Source organism: Rhinoraja longicauda, chromosome 9, assembly GCF_053455715.1.
Source record: "Rhinoraja longicauda isolate Sanriku21f chromosome 9, sRhiLon1.1, whole genome shotgun sequence".
NCBI classification, from domain to species: domain Eukaryota; kingdom Metazoa; phylum Chordata; class Chondrichthyes; order Rajiformes; family Arhynchobatidae; genus Rhinoraja; species Rhinoraja longicauda.
Window position 1 is genome coordinate 34,856,706 of NC_135961.1, and position 23,328 is coordinate 34,880,033.

The following is a 23,328-nucleotide window of genomic DNA, read 5'->3' on the forward strand; positions in this document are numbered from 1 at the left end:
GGGAGGGCCCGATCCCTTCTAGTTCCCTCATCCCATTAAACCAGCGACTTAATATTACTACCCCACATCTATCCTGTTCCAGACCCACTAAACCCAGCCCCAGTATCTTCACAGTCTCAACAACTTCCTCCTCCAAATAGTCCTAGCCCACTCCCAGCACTCTGCCCCCAACTTGTCCTAGTGCATCCTCCTGTCCCAATAGCCCCTGACATGCTAGCACCTACCTAGCCCCATCAACGACTTGCTTCCCCAACCAATACAAGCCCATTCTCCAGCCCCAACAATCTCCCAGCGCAACGTCCAGTCCCCGTGACCCCTCTAACCTCACCAATTTCTTCTCCCATCAATGCTAGCCCATCCGCTGGTCTCGTATTCCTTCCAACCTCTACCACTGCAATATGCCTTCCAGCCTCAACTTCCTCCCCCAACCAATCCTATCCCATTACCACTAATCCCACCATAGCCATTCCAATTACCTTCCCAGCCCCACAACCTATACCCAACCAATCCTAATCCATCTTTCCACCAGACATGACTGTGAATACAGTGACTGATCTACAGTTACCAAGGACACAGAGTGCTTGAGTAACTCAGCAGGTCAGGCATCATCTTTAAAGAACATGGATAGGTGATGTTTTGGGTCAAGACCCTTCTTCAAACCCAGTCTGAGTTACTCCAACACTGTGTCCTTTTTGTGTATTAACCAGCATCTGAAGTTCCTGATTTCCACCTAGTAACCCTCCAAACACTGACATCCATCACCCTACCCCATCCATTCCTAGTCCACCTCCAGTAACCCACACCTAGCCCCAGCAATCTCCACCCAACCCAACCTATCCTTTCACCACAGTAACTTTTCCTTCCCGTCACCAGCAAACGAAATCAATTATTTTCTTCTCTTCTGACATCCATTCTTACCCACTCATCACCCAGATTCCCTTACACCTCCGTCTTCCAATAGCCCCAGCCAGCATTATTGACCCTGGGCTAATTTTTATTTTTACATAAACCCATATTGTTCAACGAATACCCTTAAAAACAGGAGAGACACCTGATCACAACCACGTAGTTGACTTATGTTCTGAAATGGCCCAACAAACCCATTAAGGGCCAGTTAGTGAGGAGCAGTGGTTGGTTGATGAGTTAATGAGGGCTGGATCTTATGAGCATGCCTTTATTTTGTAAAGGAAAGGCAAAATACTGTTGATACATTTTTTTAAATTTTGCATGAATGATTGACAGTTAAAAGTTAAAGTATACTTGATATGAGTTATAGATGTAAAATAAGTAGGTGATCGAGGAATAAGTGGTGACCACCTAACTGGGATGTCATCCCTGCTGTTTTCCATATATACAATGGGATACTTTCTTTGCACAATATCTTTGTATGATTCTTTCTTTAAAAAATGTATTAAAGCATGGAATGCCACAGCCAAGATCAAAAGATCACTTAATTATTACAGTACAGACAGAGGTTAGTTAGCTTTGGGTAGAACACAAAGTGTTGGAGTAACTCAGCAGGTCAGACAGCATCTCAGACAGGTCAGAGAGCATCTCTGGAGGGATGCTTCTCAGCTTTAAATTCAGAAGGCAGATGCTCTTTGCCAGAAGTAACAAAGGCTCTCTAAACTTGATGTTCTCTTGTTATAATTGGAGAGTTTGAATTTCTGTGTTATTTGTCATTTATGACTTTTTAATGTTGACATGGGAAAAACGTTCAGACTGTCGACCATATCATTGCTTCATGAACTTTTTTTTAAATTGACTGTTTTGTTTAAAAATAATAATATACAGCTCAGATTAAGCAATATTATTTATTTGGTTAAAATGTTGAGAATTAGATTTAGCAGATTAAAGGCAATTAGCACAAGAATCAAGGTAAAGTGAGGAAAAACTTCAAACCCAGCGGTTGTGATCTGAGGGTTGCCCAAAATGGGAAAATCAATTTATTTTTGGCTTTCCAAAAGGAATCGCACATGTATTTAGGAAAAAGAAGTGCAAGGGTACTAAATAAGAGCTAAGGATAGAATTAACTGCAGACGCAAGGAACTGCAGATGCTGGAATCTTGAACAAAACACAAAGTGCTGCAGTAGCTCATCGGGTCAGGCGGCATCTGTGGAGGGAAAAAGGTAGATGGCATTTTGGATCTGGACCCTTCCTTCAGACAAAGAATGAACTGAATTGCTATTTTAAGAAGCTTCCATTGCACAAGAGTACTAAATGACCATTTCTGGTGCTGTACCAGCTCCATTATAGAAGGAAGGGGCTGATGATGGGTGGATATAAGAAATCCAACTAGGGTGAAAAGTTATTTAAATTCCAGTGTTCACATTCCTGGGTCCAGATGAGCAATCCTGAGCGACATCATGCATTTTTTTAAAAAGTAGAACTAGCTGGTATACTTTCTAGAACGGAGGGTGGTGGGTATTGGAAATTAGCTGCCAGAGGAGGTAGTTGAGGCAGGTAGTATAGCAGCATCTAAGACACTTGGACACTTGGACAGATACAGGGATAGGAAAGAATTAGGATATGGGCCAAATGCAGACAAATGGTACTAGCTTAGATGGGGCATTTTGGTCGGCATGAATGAGTTGAGCTGAAGGACCTGTTTCTGTGCTCTATCACAATATTCCCTGAAAATGATTTTGATTTCCTTTGAATTTTAATCGATTGATGGTAAAGGATTTGACTAATTTTCGGCTGGAAGGATTTGTACTTCTGATCCTTAAACTCATCTAGAACGGAGATGAGGAAAAACTTTTTCAGTCAGAGAGTTGTGAATCTGTGGAATTCTCTGCCCCAGAGGGCAGTGGAGGCCAATTTTCTGAATGCATTCAAGAGAGAGCTAGATAGAGCTCTTAAGGATAGCGGAGTCAGGGGGTATGGGGAGAAGGCAGGAACGGGGTACTGATCGAGAATGATCAGCCATGATCACATTGAATGGTGGTGCTGGCTCGAAGGGCCAAATGGCCTACTCCTGCACCTATTGTCTTAGTTATTCCCTTGAAAGTAATTTGGTTCCTTTCAGGAACATAATTGGCCTCCAGATCAATGTGGCCGAGAAATTGCTTAAATATGTTGAGAACTTTGAGAAGAGGCCACTCCCTCTTCTCCCCTCTTCCATCGAGCAAAAGATATAGAAATGTGAAAACGCACACTTCCAGATTCAGAGACAGTCTGAGGATGGGTCCCGACCCGAAACGTCACCCATTCCTTCTATCCAGAGATACTGCCTGTCCCGTTGAGTTACTTTTGCATTTTGTGTGTATCTACAGTTTTTTCCCAGCTGTTATCAGGCAACTGAACCATCCTACCAACAACAAAAGTGCAGTCCCAGACTACCATCTACCTCATTGGAGACCCTCAGATTATCTTCAATCGGACTTTACTGGCTTTATCTTGCTCTAAATGTTATTTACGATATTCCCTTTATCATGTATCTTTACACTATGGATGACTCAATTGTAATCGTGTATTGTCTTTCCACTGACTGGTTAGCACGCAAGAATAGCGTTTCACTGTATCTCGGTGTACGTGACAATACACTAATGACTAATGACAGGAGCCTGTCAGTCAGCCCATCAGGACGCAGGATTTCAAGCAAAAATGTCATCAATTCCTTTGCCCCCACCCCCAGATGTTGTTCAATCTGCTGAGTTTCTCCAGCAGGTTGTCTGTTGCTCCAGATTCCAACATTTGCTGGGGGTTTTTGTGACGCCATTCAGCCCATCTTGTTTGTACTAGCTTTTTGTAAGAGTATCGTATTGGTCCTAGTATTTTAAAAAAGAGAGAGAGAGAGAGAGAGAGAGAGAGAGAGAGAGAGAGAGAGAGAGAGAGAGAGAGAGAGAGAGAGAGAGAGAGAGAGATTGAGAGATTTGACTACAGTAAAATAAGAATGGAAAGGATATATAAGAATACGGGCAGCAGGGAGCTCCTGTCTCACAGCACTGGAGACCCGGGTTCAATCCTGACCTCGAGTGCTGTTTGTGCAGAGTTTGCACGTTCTCCCTGTGACTGCGTGGGTTTTGTCTGCTTTCCTCCCGCGTTCCAAAGACGTGCAGGTTTGTAGGTGAATTGGCAATTCTGTAAATTGCCCCTGGTGTGTGGGGAGTGGATACCAAAGTGGGATAACATAAAACTATTGTACAGGTGATCAATGGTCGGTGTGCACTCGGTGAGTCGAAGGGTCTGTTTCTATGCTGTATCTCTAAACGAAACTAAACTAATATTCGCCTACCGCAGCCCAGTCGTATGATTGTGTCTGGGCACTGCTACTCTGCAGCAGTTTAAATAGTGGATGAACTATAGTAGTTTCCAAGGATTAAAAAAAAATATTAGGCATAGATTATTATACCAAATTCTTTGTGTTTGGGATTCTCCATGAGATATGTGCAGTAACAAAATATGCTGCACACATTGTTAATGCTTTTACCTTTTAAAAAAATGCTTGATAAATGTTTATAATCCTGGTGCTCTCATTCAGTAGTTTCCCCCTTGGCTGTCGCTCCAAAAATGGCAAGTGAAGTGGATTGATATTTTGAATATACTGTACAAAGTCAGAATGTGCTCAGAATAAAAGGACGTACCTTTAGAAAGGTAATGAGGAGAAATTTCTTTGAATCTGTGGAATTCATTGCCACAGACGGCTGTGGAGGCCAAGTCATTGGATATTTTTAAAGTGGAGATTAACAAATTCTTGATTAGTAATGGTGTCGAAGGTTATGAGGAGAAGGCATGAGGATGGGGTTGAGAGGGAAAGATAGATTGGCCATGATTGAATGCCGGAGTAGACTCGATGGGCCAAATGACCTAATTCGGCTCCTGTGACTTACTAACATGAATTTATGAAAAATGCTGAGCGCCCAAAGAGTTGGAACATTCCAAGAACTCTCCCAACAATGTACCCTTTTGGACATTCTATGGGGAGGGGAACTGGGTAGTTTTCTTTAAAAATAAATCTACTTTTCTGTTTGGTTTAAAAGGATAGTTGTTTAAGGTGTCTTAAGCAAACACTCTTATAACAAGCCATTCCACGCCTTCCTTGTTGTTCCAGTGCACAGAAGAGGACTGGACACAAGTACGTATCTTTTGGTAAGTACAATATTAACAATGGCCATCATTTCACCTGTTCTTTATCGATGTAAGTCTTGTGCGAGTTTAAGTCTCCCTTGCCTAGCCTGCAGCTGTCCTGTTCCAGTGAGTGTATTTGGAAAGTATGATGAAATTTGAAATGCTGCTGATCTGGCAGTGCTTTCTGAGTGTTCGTTAACTGAACTTCCAAGTTAATAATAATTATGTGGATGCCATTTTGAAATGTATCCAGTTGCGTGGAATGTGTAGGGGATGATGGGGAGGGGGGTGGGGAGAAGGAGGTAGGAATATAGTAATATGTTATCAACATATTAATGTTTTAAAAAAGGAACTTTGCATTTCTTGGAAGTTAAACCTGGGCAGGATCTTCACAGTGAATGTTTGGGCCCTAAAGGGTATTGTAGAGCAGAGGGATCTAGGAGTACATGTACATACAGTGCTCTCCATAATGTTTGGGACAAAAACCCATCATTTATTTATTTGCCTCCGTAATCCACAATTTGAGATTTGTAATAGAAAAAATTACGTAGTTAAAGTGCACATTGTCATATTTTATTAAACGGTATTTTTAGACATTTTAGTTTCACCATGTAGAAATTACAGCTGTGTTTATACATTTAAGGGCACCATAATGTTTGGGACACATGGCTTCGCAGGTGTTTGTAATTGCTCAGGTGTGTTTAAATACCTCCTTAATGCAGATAGAAGAGAGCTCTCAGCACTGTCTTTCCTCCAGTCTTTCCATCACCTTTGGAAACTTTTATTGCTGTTTATCAAAATGAGGACCAAAGTTGTGCCAATGAAAGTCAAAGAATCCATTATGAGACTGAGAAACAAGAATACAACTGTTAGAGACATCAGCCAAACCTTAGGCTTACCAAAATGAACTGTTTGGAACATCATTAAGAAGAAAGAGAGCACTGGTGAACTCACTAATCGCAAAGGGACTGGCAAGCCAAGGAAGACCTCCACAGATGATGACAGAAGAATTCTCTCTATAATAAAGAAAAATCCCCAAACACCTGTCCGACAGATCAGAAACACTCTTCAGGAGTCAGGTATGGATTGTCAATGATCACTGTCTGCAGAAGACTTCATGAACAGAAATAAAGAGACTACACTGCAAGATGCAAACCACTGGTTAGCTGCAAAAATAGGATGGCCAGGTTACAGTTTGCCAAGAAGTACTTAAAAGAGCAACCACAGTTCTGGAAAAAGGTCTTGTGGACAAATGAGATGAAGATTAACTTATATCAGAGTGATGGCAAGAGCAAGGTATGGAGGAGAGAAGGAACTGCCCAAGATCCAATGCATACCACCTCATGTGCAACACTGGTGGGGGTGTTATGGCCTGGGCATGTATGGCTGCTGAAGGTATTGGCTCACTTATCTTCGTTGATGATACAACTGCTGATGGTAGTAGCATAATGAATTCTGAAGTGTATAGACACATCCTATCTGCTCAAGTGCAAACAAATGCCTCAAAACTCATTGGCTGGCAGTTCATTCTACAGCAAGACAATGATCCCAAACATACTGCTAAAGCAACAAAGGAGTTTTTCAAAGCTAAATATTGGTCAATTCTTGGGTGGCCAAGTCAATCACCTGATCTGAACCCAATTGAGCACGCTTTTTATATACTGAAGAGAAAACTGAAGTGGACTAGCCCCCAAAACAAGCATGCTAAAGATTGCTGCAATACAGGCCTGGCAGAGCATCACCAGAGAAGACACCTAGCAACTGGTGATGTCCATGAATCGCAGACTTCTAGCAGTCATTGCATGCAAAGGATACGCAACAAAATACTAAACATGACTACGTTCATTTACATGACATTGCTGTGTCCCAAACATTATGGTGTCCTGAAATACGGGGACTATGCTGTAATTTCACTGCTGTAATTTCTACATGGTGAGACCAAAATGTATAAAAATCGCCTTTATTAAAATCTGATAATGTGTACTTTAACCACGTGTGATTTTTTTTTTTCTATTACAAATCTCAAATTGCAGAGTACAGAGGCAAATAAATAAATGATGGGTCTTTGTCCCAAACATAATGGAGGGCACTGTAGTTCCCTGAAAGTGCCATCACAGGTAGATAGGGTGGTAAAGAAGGCTTTCAACACATTGTGCTTTATCAGTCAGTGTATTGAGTATAGGAGTTGGGATGTTCTATTACAGTTGTACAAGATTTTGGTGATGCCACACTAGGAATATTGTGTTCAATTTTGGTCACCCTGCTATAAAAAGGATGTCATTAAGCTGGAAAGAATGCAGAGACGATTTGCAAGGATGTTGCTAGGACTCAAGGGTCTGAGCTATCGGGAGATGTTGGCAGGCTTGGACTTTCCTCCTTGGAGCACAGTAAGATGAGGGTTGATCTTATGGAGGTGTTTAAAATCATGGGGGGTTTGATAAGGTGACAGCGCAGAGTCTTTTACCCAGGGTAGGGGAATCAAGAACCAGAGGTTTAAGGTGAACGGGGAAGGACTTAATAGGAACCTGAGGGGCAATTTTTTCACTCAGAGGGTGGTGGGTATTTGTAATGAACTGTCAGATGAGGTAGTTGAGATAAGTACAATAGCAGCATTTAAAAGACATTTGAATAGACAGGTTCGGAGGAATCTGGACAAAATGCAGGCAAATGGGACCAGCTCAGATGGGGTAATGTAGTCGGCATTAGCAAGTTGGGTCAAAAGCCCACCTATCATAGTGCATTCGTTTGTTTAATTGCACATTGGTCATGCGAGGCTTTGAGATAGGCATGTGTAAGGGGGCGTGGCTGTGTTCTGCAGCTGCGGCTCACCGGCAGTCTCTCTGTCTTTTTTTTTGTTTTTTGTCTGTCATCGTTTAATTGTACGTTTTGTTTTATTTTTAACTCTGTGTATGTGGGGGGTGGTGGGGGGGTTGGGGGAAACCTTTTTTCAAATCTCCTCCTCAACGGAGATGCGACCTTTACCGTGTCGTATCTCCGTTCGCGCTACGGCCTAACATCGTGGAGTCGGCGGCCTCCAGCTGGGATCGACCTTGAAAACTCCGGTCGCAGGGCCTGGACTTACCATCTCGGAGGCCGTGGGCCCTGCAGACCGCAACATCGGGAGTTCGCAGGTCCCTGGCTGGCGACCGACTTTCGGGAGCTCCAGCCGTAGCAGCTTCAACCGCCCCGAAGTGCGAGGTATGATCAACCCGCTCGCAGGCCCTTCATCGCCCTGCGTGGCTCGGCCGCAGCACTTTCCATCGCCCGGTGGGGGCTCAAGACTTTCATCGGCCTGCTTGGCTCGGCCCTGGGACTTTCCATCGCCCGGTGGGGGCTCAGGACCTTCATCGGCCTGCTCGGCTCGGCCCTGGGACTTACCATCGCCCGGTGGGGGCTCAGGACCTTCATCGGCCTGCTTAGCTCGGCCCTGGGACTTACCATCGCCCGGTGGGGGCTCAAGACTTTCATCGGCCTGCTTGGCCCGGCCCTGGGACTTTCCATCGCCCGGTGGGGGCTCAGGACCTTCATCGGCCTGCTTGGCTCGGCCCTGGGACTTACCATCGCCCGGTGGGGGCTCAAGACTTTCATCGGCCTGCTCGGCTCGGCCCTGCGACTTACCATCGCCCGGTGGGGGCTCAGGACCTTCATCGGCCTGCTTGGTTCGGCCCTGGGACTTTCCATCGCCCGGTGGGGGCTCAGGACCTTCATCGGCCTGCTCGGCTCGGCCCTGGGACTTTCCATCGCCCAGTGGGGGCTTCAAGAAGTTGGGAGCCTCGATCACCTCGTGGCACCACGGGAGAAGAAATCAGGAGGAGATAAGACTTTGCCTTCCATCACAGTGAGGGTGTGCTTAGAGCAATCACTGTGATGGCTGTTTGTGTAAAAATTGTGTAAAAATTGTATCTGTGTGTCCTGTGCTTTTTGTTCTCTACTGCCGGACCCTGACGTGAGAGGACGCTGGCGTTGTTTATTCGCCGCTTCTCCGTTAGGATAGTTTGTCTGTTTGTTTTTATGTTTGATTGTTTATGTAAAGCGCTTTGAGCACCTGATAAGGCGCTATATAAAATAAATGCTTATTATTATTATTATTATATATGCAGGGGATGGTGGGATATGGACCATATACAGGTAGATGAGTTGGTCTTGGCATCATGTTCGGCACATACTTTGTGGGCCAATGGGGTAGTTCTTGTGCTGTACTGTTCTATCTACTGTTCGATTTTTCATACCTAATTGCTCATAAATGGCATGTAGGGCCATATCAAAGTGGGGTTAAGAGTCAATTGAATTGATGTGGGTCTCTAGTCACGTACACGCCTGACCAGGTAAAGATGGAAAATTTCCGTAATATATTAATCAATCAAATGGATTTTTTGAAGAATTAGAAGTTTCACAAATATCATTACTGATACTAGCTTTAATTCCAGATTATGCTGGAGTGACTCAGCGGGACAGGCAGCATCTCTGGAAAGAAGAAATGGGTGACGTTTCGGGTCGACCCGAAACATCACCCATTCCTTCTCTCCAGAGATGCTGCCTGTCCCGCTGAGTCACTCCACCATTTTGTGTCTACCTTTGATTTAAACCAGCATCTGCTGTTCTTTCCTACACATTAATTCCAGATTAGTTTAGTTAACAGATACAGCGTGGAAACTGGCCTATCGGCCCACCATGTTCCCGCCGACCAGCAATCCCCACACATTAACACTAATCCACACACTATGGACAATTTGCAATTTTACCAAGCCTACAAAACCTGTATGTCTTTGGAGTGTGGAGGAAACCAAAGATCCCAGGGAAAACTCACACAGGTCTCGGGGAGAACGTACAAACTCCATATAGACAGCACCCGTAGTCAGGATGGAACCTGGGTCTCTGGCGTCGAGCCACTGTGCCGTCCCATTTCTATTTAATTAATCTCAATTTAAGTTCCACACCTGCCATTGTAGAATTTAAATAGTCTGGACTTCTGATGTTAGCTCTACGTTAACCATTGTCCTCCCCGAACTCGTAGTTCTTGCCTGTTTTCCAGCTTGATATCTATCTTAAACTGTCTTGGCATCGAATCTGTGTAGGATAGTGTTAGTGTGTATATGGGGCGATCGCTGGTCAGCTCAGGCTTGGTGGGCCGAAGTGCCGGTTTCTGTGCTGTATCTCTAAAGTCTAAAATACCCCATCAGTACATTATGCAACACAGTGCAAAATAATGTTCTAAATTGAAATGTTAAGCCACAAGGAGTTTTGAGAAAACAAGTTAATTATTTTATTATTGCTAACTTGAATACAAACTCATAGCCATTTTATCTCTGGAGAAAATAAGTAAAATAAGTAAAATGACTCAATCCAGTTTATGCTACTGCTTCCTTGGTTCAGCTGGGTGAGAGGGAATAAATTATCTAGGGTTTTTGTTCCTAATGTATATCCATTTCCATCTGCTAGAAAATGTGTGTGTGTAGATATTGGGCAAGAGCTGGTTGGCTCAGCTGCAATTTTCTCCAGAGCCAGGCTGATAGCGCTCATGGGGGTATGCATATTAAGAATAGGAACTTTGGTAAGGCACTGGAGGCCATCTGCTGTAAGACTGAAGAATTTACCCCCCCCCCCCCCCCCCCGAAATAGTGGAAAGGCAGAAGGAAAACATAAGTTCTCAAAAACAGCTTACTTTATTGAAACACTTAAGCTGCACACACACACAGCAAGAAGGAACAGCACGGTGGCTAACTCACAGCTGTAGGTTGGCTACCACACGGCTCCAGTGACCCAGGTTTAATTCAGACCAATGCTTGACTGTGTGGGTGATTGCACGTTCTACCTGTGACAGCATGGGTGTCCTCCGTTGCTCTGATTTCTTCCCATTTCCCAAAGATATTTGATTTTATTCCTTGTGAGTGGTAGAACACGTGAGGAATTGGGGAGAATGTGAAGAAAATATAATGTGACTTTCGTTAAGTGAAGGGCCAAAGTGCCTGATTCCATGTAGGTGGACTGTAGTTAAATATTTCATTTAAATTGTTTTAAAGGTATCCAGTATAATCTACTTTACTAAAGATAAATATTCCTTGGAAAATTTTATATTGCCAAAAAATATATATGTTGCCATTCTGCAGAAGGCCTAATCCCTGGTTATATCTGCAATACATATTTAGCATTGGGCCTAAATTCTATGGAATATTGCAGGTTATACTATTCCATTCATTTTTTGAATATCATGCCGAGTTCTTCCCTTGTAAAATTGGTCATTACGCACAAGACATTTCCAGTCTTGGATTAATTGATGCATAGTTTGTTTAATGTGGTGAATCTGTACCCCATTTATTTTTGCACCGTCAATTTGCTCTGCTCTCAAGTTCAACGTTAACTTTGCAATAGCTTGAACTTATGTAGCACCCTTAACATTGAATGGTGTTTTTAATTTTGAAAAGCCAATTCAAGTGAATTTGTGAGCTGAGTGGGTGGTTTTTCTGCCTCAGCAGTGCTGCTTCACGTAGAAACAAAGAATTGCAGATGCTAGTTTACAAAAAAAGACACAAAGTTTTGGAGTAACTCAGCAGGTCAGCAGTATCTTTGGAGAAAAAGGATAGGTATCGTTTCTGGTCGGGACATTCTTTGGATGGGACTTTAACCAGTGCTACTTGTTAGCTTAATGTGAGACAGAGAATCTAATGACTTTACAGCTAATCCAACTGCACTAAGTGTTGCAGGGTAAAAGGCTTGTTCACTGGTATCTTTCCAACATATAAATACTTAAGAGTATAACTCAGCATTTTGTGCTCTAGATATGTTGCCTGACCTGCTGAGTTACTCCAATACTTTGTCCTTTTCTAAACATATAGTTTGAAAAAGGGGACTTATCCACCAGGTGGAGCCATTGTAAAACGAATCTCCTCCTCCAATCTGGTTAGATTAATACCTTAGACACAAAATGCTGGAGAAAGTCAGCATGGCAGACAGCATCTCTGGATAGGAATGGGTGATGTTTCAAGTTGAGACCCTTCTTCAGAGTCTGAAGATCTGCTTCATCCAGAGGTGCTGCCTCTCCCGCTGAGTTTCTCCAGCATTTTGTGTCTATCTTTGGTGTAAAACCAGCATCTGCAGTTCCCTTCTATACACTAGATTAGGACCTTAATTTAGTTCAAAAGAGAAACTATTGAAGGAACTCAACAGGTCAGGCAGCATCCGTGGAGGGAATGGACAGGCGATGTTTCGGGTTGGGACCCTTCTTCAGATAGATGGAGTTGGGCGAGAAAGCTAGAAAAGAATGGTGGGTATGGGCTTTTTTTCCCAGCTCCCCCCACTCCATCAGTCTGAAGAAGGGGACCAACCTTTAGTCTGTCCATTCCCTCCAGAAATGCTGCCTGACCCACTGTGTTCCTCCAGCAGTTTGTCTTCTGCTCAAGATATCAGCTTCTGCAGTTAATGTTCCCCAATGTAGTTATTTTAGTTCTAAGGGTGGGGGAAGGGGGAAATTCAACATCAAAGATAATGTTTAAAGATTTATCAAGTGCAATGGTGACATGAAACATGGGTGTATGTACAAAATAGAAGTGAAATACCGTCGCAAAAGATTTCCTGAAGTAAGTGTAAGAGCTAAAACCAAACTGCTGGGAAAAGTCAGTGATTAAGCAGCATTTATGGAGGCAAAGGAATGATCAATATTTCCCTGCAACCAGACTGAAAATGTAGAGGGAAGATATGAGTAATTATATGCAAGAGGGGTGGAACCAGGTGAAGGGGAGGGGATTATGGGCAGATGGAGCCAGGTGGGGGAGCAGGAGAAGGTAGGAAAGATAAACCAAGGGAGAAGTCGTCCAGGTGGGTAGGTATGTGAGTGCTGGGCATCTGACAGGTGGGGGAGGGTAATGGACTTGGTAACTAAAGGGAGAAGGGATGGAAACAGTGAACAAAGGGTGGGAGAGCTCAGATGAACTGGTGGGAGTGGGAAAATAACACAGTTGCATGTTACACAAAATTGGAAAATGCAATGTTCATGCCATTGCATTGTAGGCTACCCAACATGATAGTGTGCACTCTACCATACACCTGTAGAAGTTAAATAGAGTATCCATTGATATACTGAATCTCCTCAAAATTGTACGGAAGTGGAAAATGAACTTTCTTTGTGATTGCATCAATGTGTCAGGCCCAGGATAGATCTTCAGAGATATGTACGCCCAGGATCTTGAAGCTGTTGCCTTTTTCCATGGAGTGGAAGCCTTCAACCCACCGAGTCCACGCCGACTATTGATCACCCGCACGCACTAGTTCTATGTTATCCCACTTTCTGTGGTGATGGTTGAATTAAGGCTCTGAGACAGACACAAAAAGCTGGAGTAACTTAGCAGGACAGGCAGCATCTCTGGAGAGAAGGAATGGGTGGTGTTTTGGGTCGAGACCCTTCTTCAGACTGAAGTCACGGGAAAGGGAATAAGAGGTATAAAAGATGACGGAGAGAGATAAAGAACAATGAATGAAAGATATGCTAAAAAGTAATGATGATAAAGGAAACAGGCCATTGTTAGCTGTTTGTAGGGTGAAAATGAGAAGCTGGTGCGACTTGGGTGGGGAAGGGATAGAGAGAGAGGGAATGCCGGGATTACAGAATTAGAGAAATCAATATTCATACCACTGGGCTGTAAGCTGCCCAAGCTAAATATGAGATGACTTAGGACAGAAAGGTTAGTGTGGGAATGGGAAGGAGAATTAAAGTGTTTAGCAGCCGGGAGATCAGGTAAATTCAGGCGGAAGGTGTTCAGTGAAACGATCGCCCAGTCTACGTTTGGTCTCGCCGATGTATTTGTGACATTTTTACTAGATAATGGAAGGAAATGGCTCAAAGATGGGTAAACAAAGCTGAGCTAGAGATGACATTATATAATGGTAGGCCTGGATCTAGCATTTGAATGTAGCAATCATAAGGAACATATGACATGAGCTTAACTGTGAAAAGGGGTGAAGGATATTTTGACAGACCTAAACAGACTGGAATCTGGAGATGTATTTCATATATATTACAATAGTAAACAGTCCAACTCGCTCCAGCAGACCAGGAACTAATAACAGTTTAAAGCACACGCATACACAATAATGTTTTGTTTTAACTTTTGAAACTCTTTAAAGCATTTGGGAATTTTCAGTCTTTCCCTTCATGCTTGAACTTAAAGAAAATACATTTATTAACATTCTAATCTGAATTATCTTTAAAGTATTTGTGTTTTTAGTGATATGAGTAATGGTCACGAATAACAGAAAACAGGACGAATAACGAGGCAGGAACTATATTTAAACAAAAGTAATAACATGGTTATTGGATAAGTTTATAAACTGCCATTCTGTTGGGAAGATGATGTGTGTGGCTTTTCTGCACTTGAGATTGAGGTAATTAGATAGAAAAATCCACGAGGTTTCAATCTTTTGTATATACACAATAGTGGTAAGTTATCTTAACAGTTTGAGGAAGAGTGCACAATATAAGGAACTCTAAAGAGGAGAAATCGGTGCTGAGATGGATTTACAAAGGGAATAAATGAAAGCAAATTTATCTCAGGGCACACATGTATAACTGAATACTTAGAAGTCCTATTGTAATTCCAGAGCCATGTTTAAGAACAGAATGAAATTATGATATGATCTCTTGGTTTGTGCTCATCTCTCTAAATGAATTCTTGGCTTGTACCCAGTCCCATGACCGACGAGTCGAGTATGCGTATGCCACCTTTACCACCCTTTCTGCTTGTGTTGCCATGTTGAGGGAGCTATGGACTCGCCCCAAGATCTCACTGAACAACAGTGTTTCTTAAGGGTCCAGCATTTTACTTTGCACTTAACTCTTGCATTAGGTTAAACGCTGCCACATCTCCGCCCATATAACCTGCAGTATCCTTTGACAATCTTCTTCACTGTCAACAATTCTATCATTTTTTGTGTTGTCTGCCACCTATATTTTAAGCTAAATCATTTGTGTATATTACCAATAAACGGTCCCAGCACTTAACCCTGCAGAACACAATTGGTCACAGACCTCCCCACTGAATAATACCCCACCTAAGCAAATTTTGAATCCAATCTACCACTTCTTCATAAATTCCAGTGCTGCCATAACTCAGCGGGTTAGGGAGCATCTATGGAAGGAATGGATAAGCAACGCTTTGGGTTGAGACCCTTCTTCTTGAGTATGATGGTGTGGTATGTGATGGATATGTGATATCCATCAGATATCACAATGGATGTGATATATGAAAATGCCACATATCCATGCCTCCCACAGATGCTACCTAACCCGCTGAGTTCCTCCAGCACTTTGCTTCACCCAAGATTCCAGCATCCGCAGTTCCATAAATCCCATTTCCCTTAATCTTTTCGATCAGTGTACCATTACCATGAGGCATGAAGTCAAATGCTTCACCAAAGGCCAAGTGGACAGCATCCACTAGCCTACCCCCATCACACATCTTTGTCAGCTCCTCCTAAAACTCCATTGTTTGTAAAATATGACCTCCTCTGCATAAAACTATGCTGATTCTCCCTCATAAGTCCATAATTTTCCAGATGTGAGTAAATCCTGTCCCTATGAATTCTCGATCACCACTGCAAAACTCACTGGGCTATAATTTCCTGATTTGTTCCTCTAACCCTTCTTCAGCAAAGGAACAACATCGGTTGTTCTCCAATCCTCTGGGACCTCGCCTTTGGTTAAAAAGGGATTCTCAAAACTCTGTTAAGACCATAGCAATTTCCTCTCTTGCCTCAATTTAGCTAGGTCTCATAAGGCTTTGGGTATTAATCCACGCTAATATTCTTCAAAAGATGCAACACCACCTCCTTCTTGATATGAACTTGCCCTAGAATATCAGCACATCCCTCATTGAACTCTAATGCTCCACGTTCTTCTTGATAAGTAGCAACGCAAGGTACTCATTGACTACATCACCCATTTCCTTTGGCTCCTGGCATAAGTTCTGTCCCTTGTCATCGAGTAATCCTACCCTCTCCCTAGCAACCCTCTAGCTTTTAATGTATAAAATGCCTTGGGTTTCTATTTAATACCACTTTCAAAGGACATTTTCACAGCTTCTTTTAGCCCTGCTGATTCCCCGTTTAAGTTCTTTTCTACTTCCTTTGTATTCCTCAAGGGTCTTGTCCAACGTCAGCTTCCAATTTGTCTCCATGACTATTGTATCTGCCTTCTTCCACAGCAGTGTCTTTGTGATGTTATTATTTCTTTTGAAGTGTAGTTTTTCCTTTCACAATAGTTGATGGCGATCTCAACCATGTTCACTCCGTTTCCACACATCTGCTCTCCATCCACTTCCCAATTAGAACAAGAAGATTCCTCCTGTTCTCGCTTTTCCACCAAATCTAACATACCAGACGCTTCTTCCCCACTGAAGATGGACACAAAATCCTGGAATAACACAGCGGGTCAGGCAGCATCTATGGAGAAAGGGAAGAGATCTCGTTTCATGTCAGTACCCTTCGGGTCACCTATTCCGTTTGTCCATAGATGCTGCAAGACCTGCAGAGTTACTCCAGCATTTTATGTCGATCTTTGATATAAACCAGCATCTGTAGTTCCTTCCTACACACTTTTTCCTCACCCTTCCCTTTTCAATATTCTGAAGGGACTTTTACCAGTCGTGTTCCGGATTATTATTCCATCTCCAGCAAAGCCCACACACCTTTATGATGCATCTTGCCATGTTTATTTGAAATTGTTCAATTCAATGTTAAATCCTATTGGCCGCAAGGTGTCAAGTCAGAAGATGAAATCCCACTCCTCAATATACAGTGCATTCAGAAAGTATTCAGACCCCTTCGCTTTTTCCACATTTTGTTACAGCCTTGTTTTAAAATGGAGTACATTTTTTTTATCATCAATCTACACACAATACCCCATTTAAAAAAAAGCAAACAGATGTTTAGCAATTTTTGCAAAGTAATTAAAAAGAAATAACTGAAATATCACATTTACATAAGTGTTCAGACCCTTTACCCAGTACTTTGTTGAGACACCTTTGGCAGCGATTACAACCTCAAGTCTTCTTGGGTATGACGCTACAAGCTTGGCACACCTGTATTTGGGTAATTTCACCCATTCTTCTCTGCAGATCCTCTCAAGCTCTGTCAGGTTGGATGGGGAGTGTCGATGCACAGCTATTTTCAGGTCCCTCCAGAGATGTTCGATCGAGTTCAAGTCTGGGCTCTGGCTGGGCCACTCAAGGACATTCACAGACTTGTCACAAAGCCACTCCTGCGTTGTCTTGGCTGTGTCCTTTGGGTCGTTGTCCTGTTGGAAGGTGAACCTCCACCCCAGTCTGAGGTCCAGAACGCTCTGGAGCAGGTTTCCATCAAGGATCTCTCTGTACTTTGCTTCGTTCATCTTTCCCTTGATCCCAACTAGTCTCCCAGTTCCTGCCGCTGAAAAACATCCCCACAGCATGATGCTGCCACCACCATGCCTCACCGTAGGCATGGTGTTGGCCAGGTGATGAGCGGTGCCTGGTTTCCTCCTTCATCTTCATGGCTTGGCATTCAGGCCAAAGAGTTCAATCTTGGTTTCATCAGACCAGAGAATCTTGTTTCTCTTGGTCTGAGAATCCTTTAGGTGCCTTTTGGCAAACTCCAAGCGGGCTGACATGTGCCTTTTCACTGAGGAGTGGCTTCCGTCTGGCCACTCTACCATAAAGGCCTGATGGGTGGAGTGCAGCAGATATGGTTGTCCTTCTGGAAGGTTCTCCCATCTTCACAGAGGAACTCTGAAGATCTGTCAGAGTGACCAACAGGTTCTTGGTCAACTCCTTGACCAAGGCCCTTCTCCCCCAATTGCTGAGTTTGGCCAGGCGGCCAGCTCTATGAAGAGCCCTGTTGGTTCCAAAGTTCTTCCATTTAAGAATGACAGAGGCCACTGTGCTCTTCGGGACCTGCAATGCTGCAGAAATTGTTTTATACCCTTACCCAGATCTGTGTCTCGACAAAATCCTGTCTCGGAGGTCTATGGACAATTCCTTCATCTTCATGGCTTGGTTTTTGCTCTGATGTGCACTGTCATATCATATCATATCATATATATACAGCCGGAAACAGGCCTTTTCGGCCCTCCAAGTCCGTGCCGCCCAGCGATCCCCATACATTAACACTATCCTACACCCACTAGGGACAATTTTTACATTTACCCAGCCAATTAACCTACATACCTGTACGTCTTTGGAGTGTGGGAGGAAACCGAAGATCTCGGAGAAAACCCACGCAGGTCACGGGGAGAACGTACAAACTCCTTACAGTGCAGCACCCGTAGTCAGGATCGAACCTGAGTCTCCGGCGCTGCATTCGCTGTAAAGCAGCAACTCTACCGCTGCGCTACCGTGCCGTACCGTACCGTACCTGTCAACTATGGGACCTTATATAGACAGGTGTGTGCCTTTCCAAATCATGTCCAATCAGTTTAATTTACCATTGGTGGATTCCAATTAAGTTGTAATAACATCTCAAGGATAATCAATGGAAACAGGATGAACCTAAGCTCAATTTTGAGTGTCAGAACAAAGGGTCTGAATAGTTATATAAGTGTGATATTTCAGTTATTTCTTTTTAATTACTTTGCAAAAATTTCTAAACACCTGTTTTTGCTTCTTCATTCTGGGGTATTGTGTGTAGATTAATGATAAAAATAAAAGAATTTAATCCATTTTAAAATAAGGCTGTAATGTAACAAAATGAGGAAAATGTGAAGGGGTCTGAATACTTTCTGAATGCACTGTAACTTTGGACTTTGTTGAAGAAGGGGCGAGAAGTTTGAGTGAGAGTAGAAAGAGAAGTAACGTTACAATAACTGGAAGCTAAGTGTCTCCTTTGAGAATGGAATGGAGATAGAACATAGAAATGTACGGTACCAGAACATGCCCTTTGGCCTGCAGTGTCTGTGCTGAACATGATGCCAAGCTAAACGATCTTTCTCCTACTAATTAGCCCGTTGTCTTGTCATGGTTTACAGTATTAATGACAAGTGGCATCTAATCAACTTTTATTCACTAAGTACTGTTAAATAAGAACACTTTTGCTGTTTCCACTTTTATAGTTCAGGGCAATGTGGATTTCAAGTTAGTATTTTCATAATTACCCTTCTCCAATGCTTAGATAATCCAGTGATCGTCTATTTATAATCCTTGGACATCATTTTCCTATACATCCTATGGATTTATACCAGTTGCTATGCTTTGTAATTAAAAACAACATGTAAATAGGTCATTTAAAATATTTTTAAATCTTTGAACAGTACAAAGATCTTTGTGTACTTGAAGGGTTATTAAGGGTCTTGACGAGAAACAATGTGTAAACAATACTCCCAGACAATAGCAGTCAAAATAATGCATCTCCTGTTTGCTGTAAAACCCAATAATTAGTGTCAGCCACTGCTCGAGTGAAAGGACATGTAAACTGACAAAAAAAATAGCTACTCTAATTGTAGCAAACTAAAATGTCACTGAAAAATCTCCATTACCGGTATTGAGTGCAAGGAATCTTGCTTGCACATGTTGGAGGATGGACTTCATAACTGTTTGACTTTAATGGATACAGTGTTCTGTTTTAGCAGGATAATGTTTCAGTTAATGACCATGATTTATCATGCCTTCTAGTAATCTGTCCGGTTGGTGTAGGTTTTCAGTAATAAGTTTAATTTCTCTGGATTAGCAGATGGTAAAATATATTGCTTTTTCTTCCATGCCACATTAGTTTAAGATAAGGTTATTACTTTTTTCATGTACGGAATCGATAAATTGTTTGTATTTGAGTAAATAATGCTAGTTCGAGCTCCCTAATGATGAGATCTTTAACTAATGAGACCATTTAATACGGCTGAAAATGTAGAACCGCAGTATAACACCAGCCTAGATTATAGGGTGAAATTAGTTGTTTTCTTTTTTTAAGGAAATTATGGATGAAAAATAATTATGCAGCATGGAAACAGGCCAGGCAGCCTACCACGTCCAGGCCAACTGGTGGAAACCCACCTGTATTAATCCTATTTTGCAGCGTGACCTGTAGTCTTCTATGCCAAGACAATTTAAGTGCTCATCCTGACACTTTCTAAACACTGTCAGTGACTCTGTTTCCAGCACTCCCTCTGACAGTGCATTCCAGATACGTGCATACTCTGGGTGGTGGGCATATGGAACGAGCTATCAGAGAGGGTAGTTGAGGCAGGTACTATAACAACATTTGGACAAGTTCATGGATAGAAAAGGTTTAGAGAATATGGGCCAAACGCGGGCAGGTAGTCTAGATGGGCCATCTTGGTCGGCATGGGCAAGTTCAGCTGAAGGGCCTGTTTTAATGCTGCATGACTCATGACGGGTGTCGGGTGTTATGAGAAGAAGGCAGTAGAATGGGGTTGAGAAAGAAGGATAGATCAGCCATGATTGAATGGCAAAGTAGACTTGATGGGCCAAATGGCCTAATTCTGCTCATAACTTATGAACATAAATAGGATATTCCTCAAATCTGTTCCATCTTACACTAAATCTATACCCTACATGAAGCATTTGAATACCTAATGTTTAATGTTAACCTGTCTTCCTATAATTTCTCTTTTCCAGGGAACTATTCATCCATTCCGCAAAACTCACCGGTCATTAGGTGGAAGATTTACTCAGGAGTTTCTGCTGGTTGCAGCTGACAGGAGGGTAAGTACACCCAGAGTCTTTGCATCATGGGCAAATTAGGTTTAGATTTATTATTACCACATGCACCGAGGTACAGTGAAAAGCTTTCTTTTGTATGCTATCCAAACATTAGATATACCATATACAAACACAATCAGTTAAAACTCAAGTAAAATAGATAGAGCAAAGAGGAAAATACCAAGTACAGAATATCATTCTCAGCAATGAAGCACACCAGTTCCTTAGACTAAGTCCAATGCCCTCAATGAGGTACATTAAATGTACAGTACCCACCTTATGAAAGGACCATTCAGAAGCCTAATAACAGGGGGAAACTGTTCCTGTGTCCGGCAGTGCCCCCCCCCCCCCCCCCCCCTCTGCCATACAGGAGCACAGAAAAGAAGTAATAAACAGAGGGGGACACAATTTACACTACCAGGCAACAACCATTGAGAACCTGGGCTCCGTGATTCCATCTGATCAATAGGGACCTCGATGAAATTAAAATTGCACATTATTAGCTGCGTTAATTTGGACATGCTGATCTCTTATTTAACTCTAGAAATTGTAGAATTGTTGCTGTGCTAATCAAATGTCACTCTTAAAGGGTAATTTGAGATGCTTCTGGTTAACTGGTCATTTTGAAGAAGTTGCTAAGTTCTAATCAATTGGATAACTAAAGTCACACTTAAGTGATTTAAATATTGTATAGTTATAATGTTAGATTTTTAATAATATCTTTAATAGCTTCATACTCTAGATGTAATATTTAAAAATAATGGTTTCATAGTTTATATCAATCCAAATATTCCTTCTGTTTTTATGCACACAGTTAATGAAAATTTTAAATTCTTGAATGATTATATGACAGGAGCAGAATTAGGTTATTCGGCCCATCGAGTGTGCTCTGCCGTTCGATCATGGGTGATTTATTTTTCGCTTTCAATCCTATTCTCCTGCCCTCCCCATAACTTTGATGCCCTGACTAACTTATAACTTATGAACAAATAGGATATTCCTGACTAATCAAGAATCAATCGATCTCTGCCTTAAAAATGCCCAATGACGGCCTCCACAGCTGTCTGTGGCAATGAATTCCACAAATTCACCACCCTCTGGTTAAGGAAATTCCTCTTCCTCTATATACTAAAACTAATTTGTTTGTTTGTTTGTACCTGAACTACAGCCAAAACGGTACACGATAGCGCAACAATTTTAGGCCCACCTTACTCACCATCGTCCCTTTTGTGCTATTGGACGAGGTTTCATTGAAATCGGTGTTATATTTTAAAAGTTATTCACATTTTAAAGTTTAAATCTATCTCCTTGTGAGGTAAGGGGGGAGGAGGGAGGATAAGGGGGGTTGAGGGGGATGGAATGGGAGGGGGAGGGGTGTGGAAGGAGGGGAAGGGGGGGAGAGGGAGGAGGAGGGGAGGAGGGGGAGAGGGAGGGGAGGAGGAAGGGAGGGGAAGGGGGGGAGGGGGGGAGGAGAGGGTGCTGCACCAATGCAGATTTGACCCAATGGGTCCACTTGGTCTAGTCTTATTCTAAATGTCCGTCCTTTTATTCCGAGGCTGTGCCCTCTGGTAGTAGACGCCCAATAGTGGAAACAGCCTCTCCACATCCAATCCATCTAGGCCTTTCATAACGAATTTGTATATATTTCTGATGTAACATTAAAGCTTCATTGGAAGAAGAATTTACCTGATATAACACACTATTCTCATGCTGTTTGAATGGCATGTGAAGTCTTTCACTGTATCACTCCTTATTGATAATAGATTGCACAAGTAGAATTACTTATGTCATTAAAAATGACCCCCAAAGCAAAAGTAACATTGAAGTTACAATGCTGTCAATTCAATGTTTTTACTTCACAGTCCTGGAAAATCTTGCTGTTTGGATTATTGAACTTGATTTGCACTGGCCTTCTGCTGATGTGGTGCAGTTCCACAAATAGTATGGGTAAGTACGAAATTCCTTCTTTATTGATTTTTACACTTGATTTGGAGAACCAAATGTCAATATCAGTCTCCATGTGCCAACTTGATTTTTAACTAATGTTAAAAAGACTCTCATTGTAGCCACTGAAACACATATTGTGAGAAAGGTGTTTTTTTTTTTTGCTTCCTCCACTGGCATGGTGAGACTAGCCTTCTCATAACCCATTGCTGTTTTTACAACAGCTGAAAGCAGACGAAGAAATGAATACTGATTTTTTTTTTTTGTCTTAAAATCTTTCATTTTTGTACCCAAGATCATTCTCGTGCCTTTGTGCGGGGGAGGGGGGTGTGGTGGTGGTGGAGAAATCTCACAGCTTTTGCGATAATCTTCAGATTTGTAAGATATGGCTTTACATTGCGACACTGGTTGAAGTTTAAGATCTTGCCAACAGGATCTAGGGGGTGCAAATGTGAAACAGTAGTAATTGAAGTGTTTCTTATGTTTCATTGACCATTGATTAGAACAGGTCTGGTGTCTGTGTGTAGCCAATTGTGCATTTAAAATCTTGCAGCTTTTTTAGAGGGAAGAATATATAAACACAATAGATAAGTTTTCTCAGTTTTTTACATACATTCATTTAATCTATTAACTAAGTTA

General features: G+C 42.3%; 1 protein-coding gene across 1 annotated transcript in view; it reads left to right on the top strand.

The window, feature by feature from the left end:
* slc30a6 (solute carrier family 30 member 6) overlaps window positions 1–23,328 on the top strand; it is a 117,443-nt gene that overhangs the window by 570 nt on the left and 93,545 nt on the right. Inside the window, exons 2-4 of the mRNA XM_078405096.1 lie at window positions 5,055–5,092; window positions 20,662–20,748; window positions 22,608–22,692. Of these exons, the coding sequence (XP_078261222.1) occupies window positions 5,055–5,092; window positions 20,662–20,748; window positions 22,608–22,692 (210 nt within the window). The remainder of the gene's footprint in view (window positions 1–5,054; window positions 5,093–20,661; window positions 20,749–22,607; window positions 22,693–23,328) is intronic.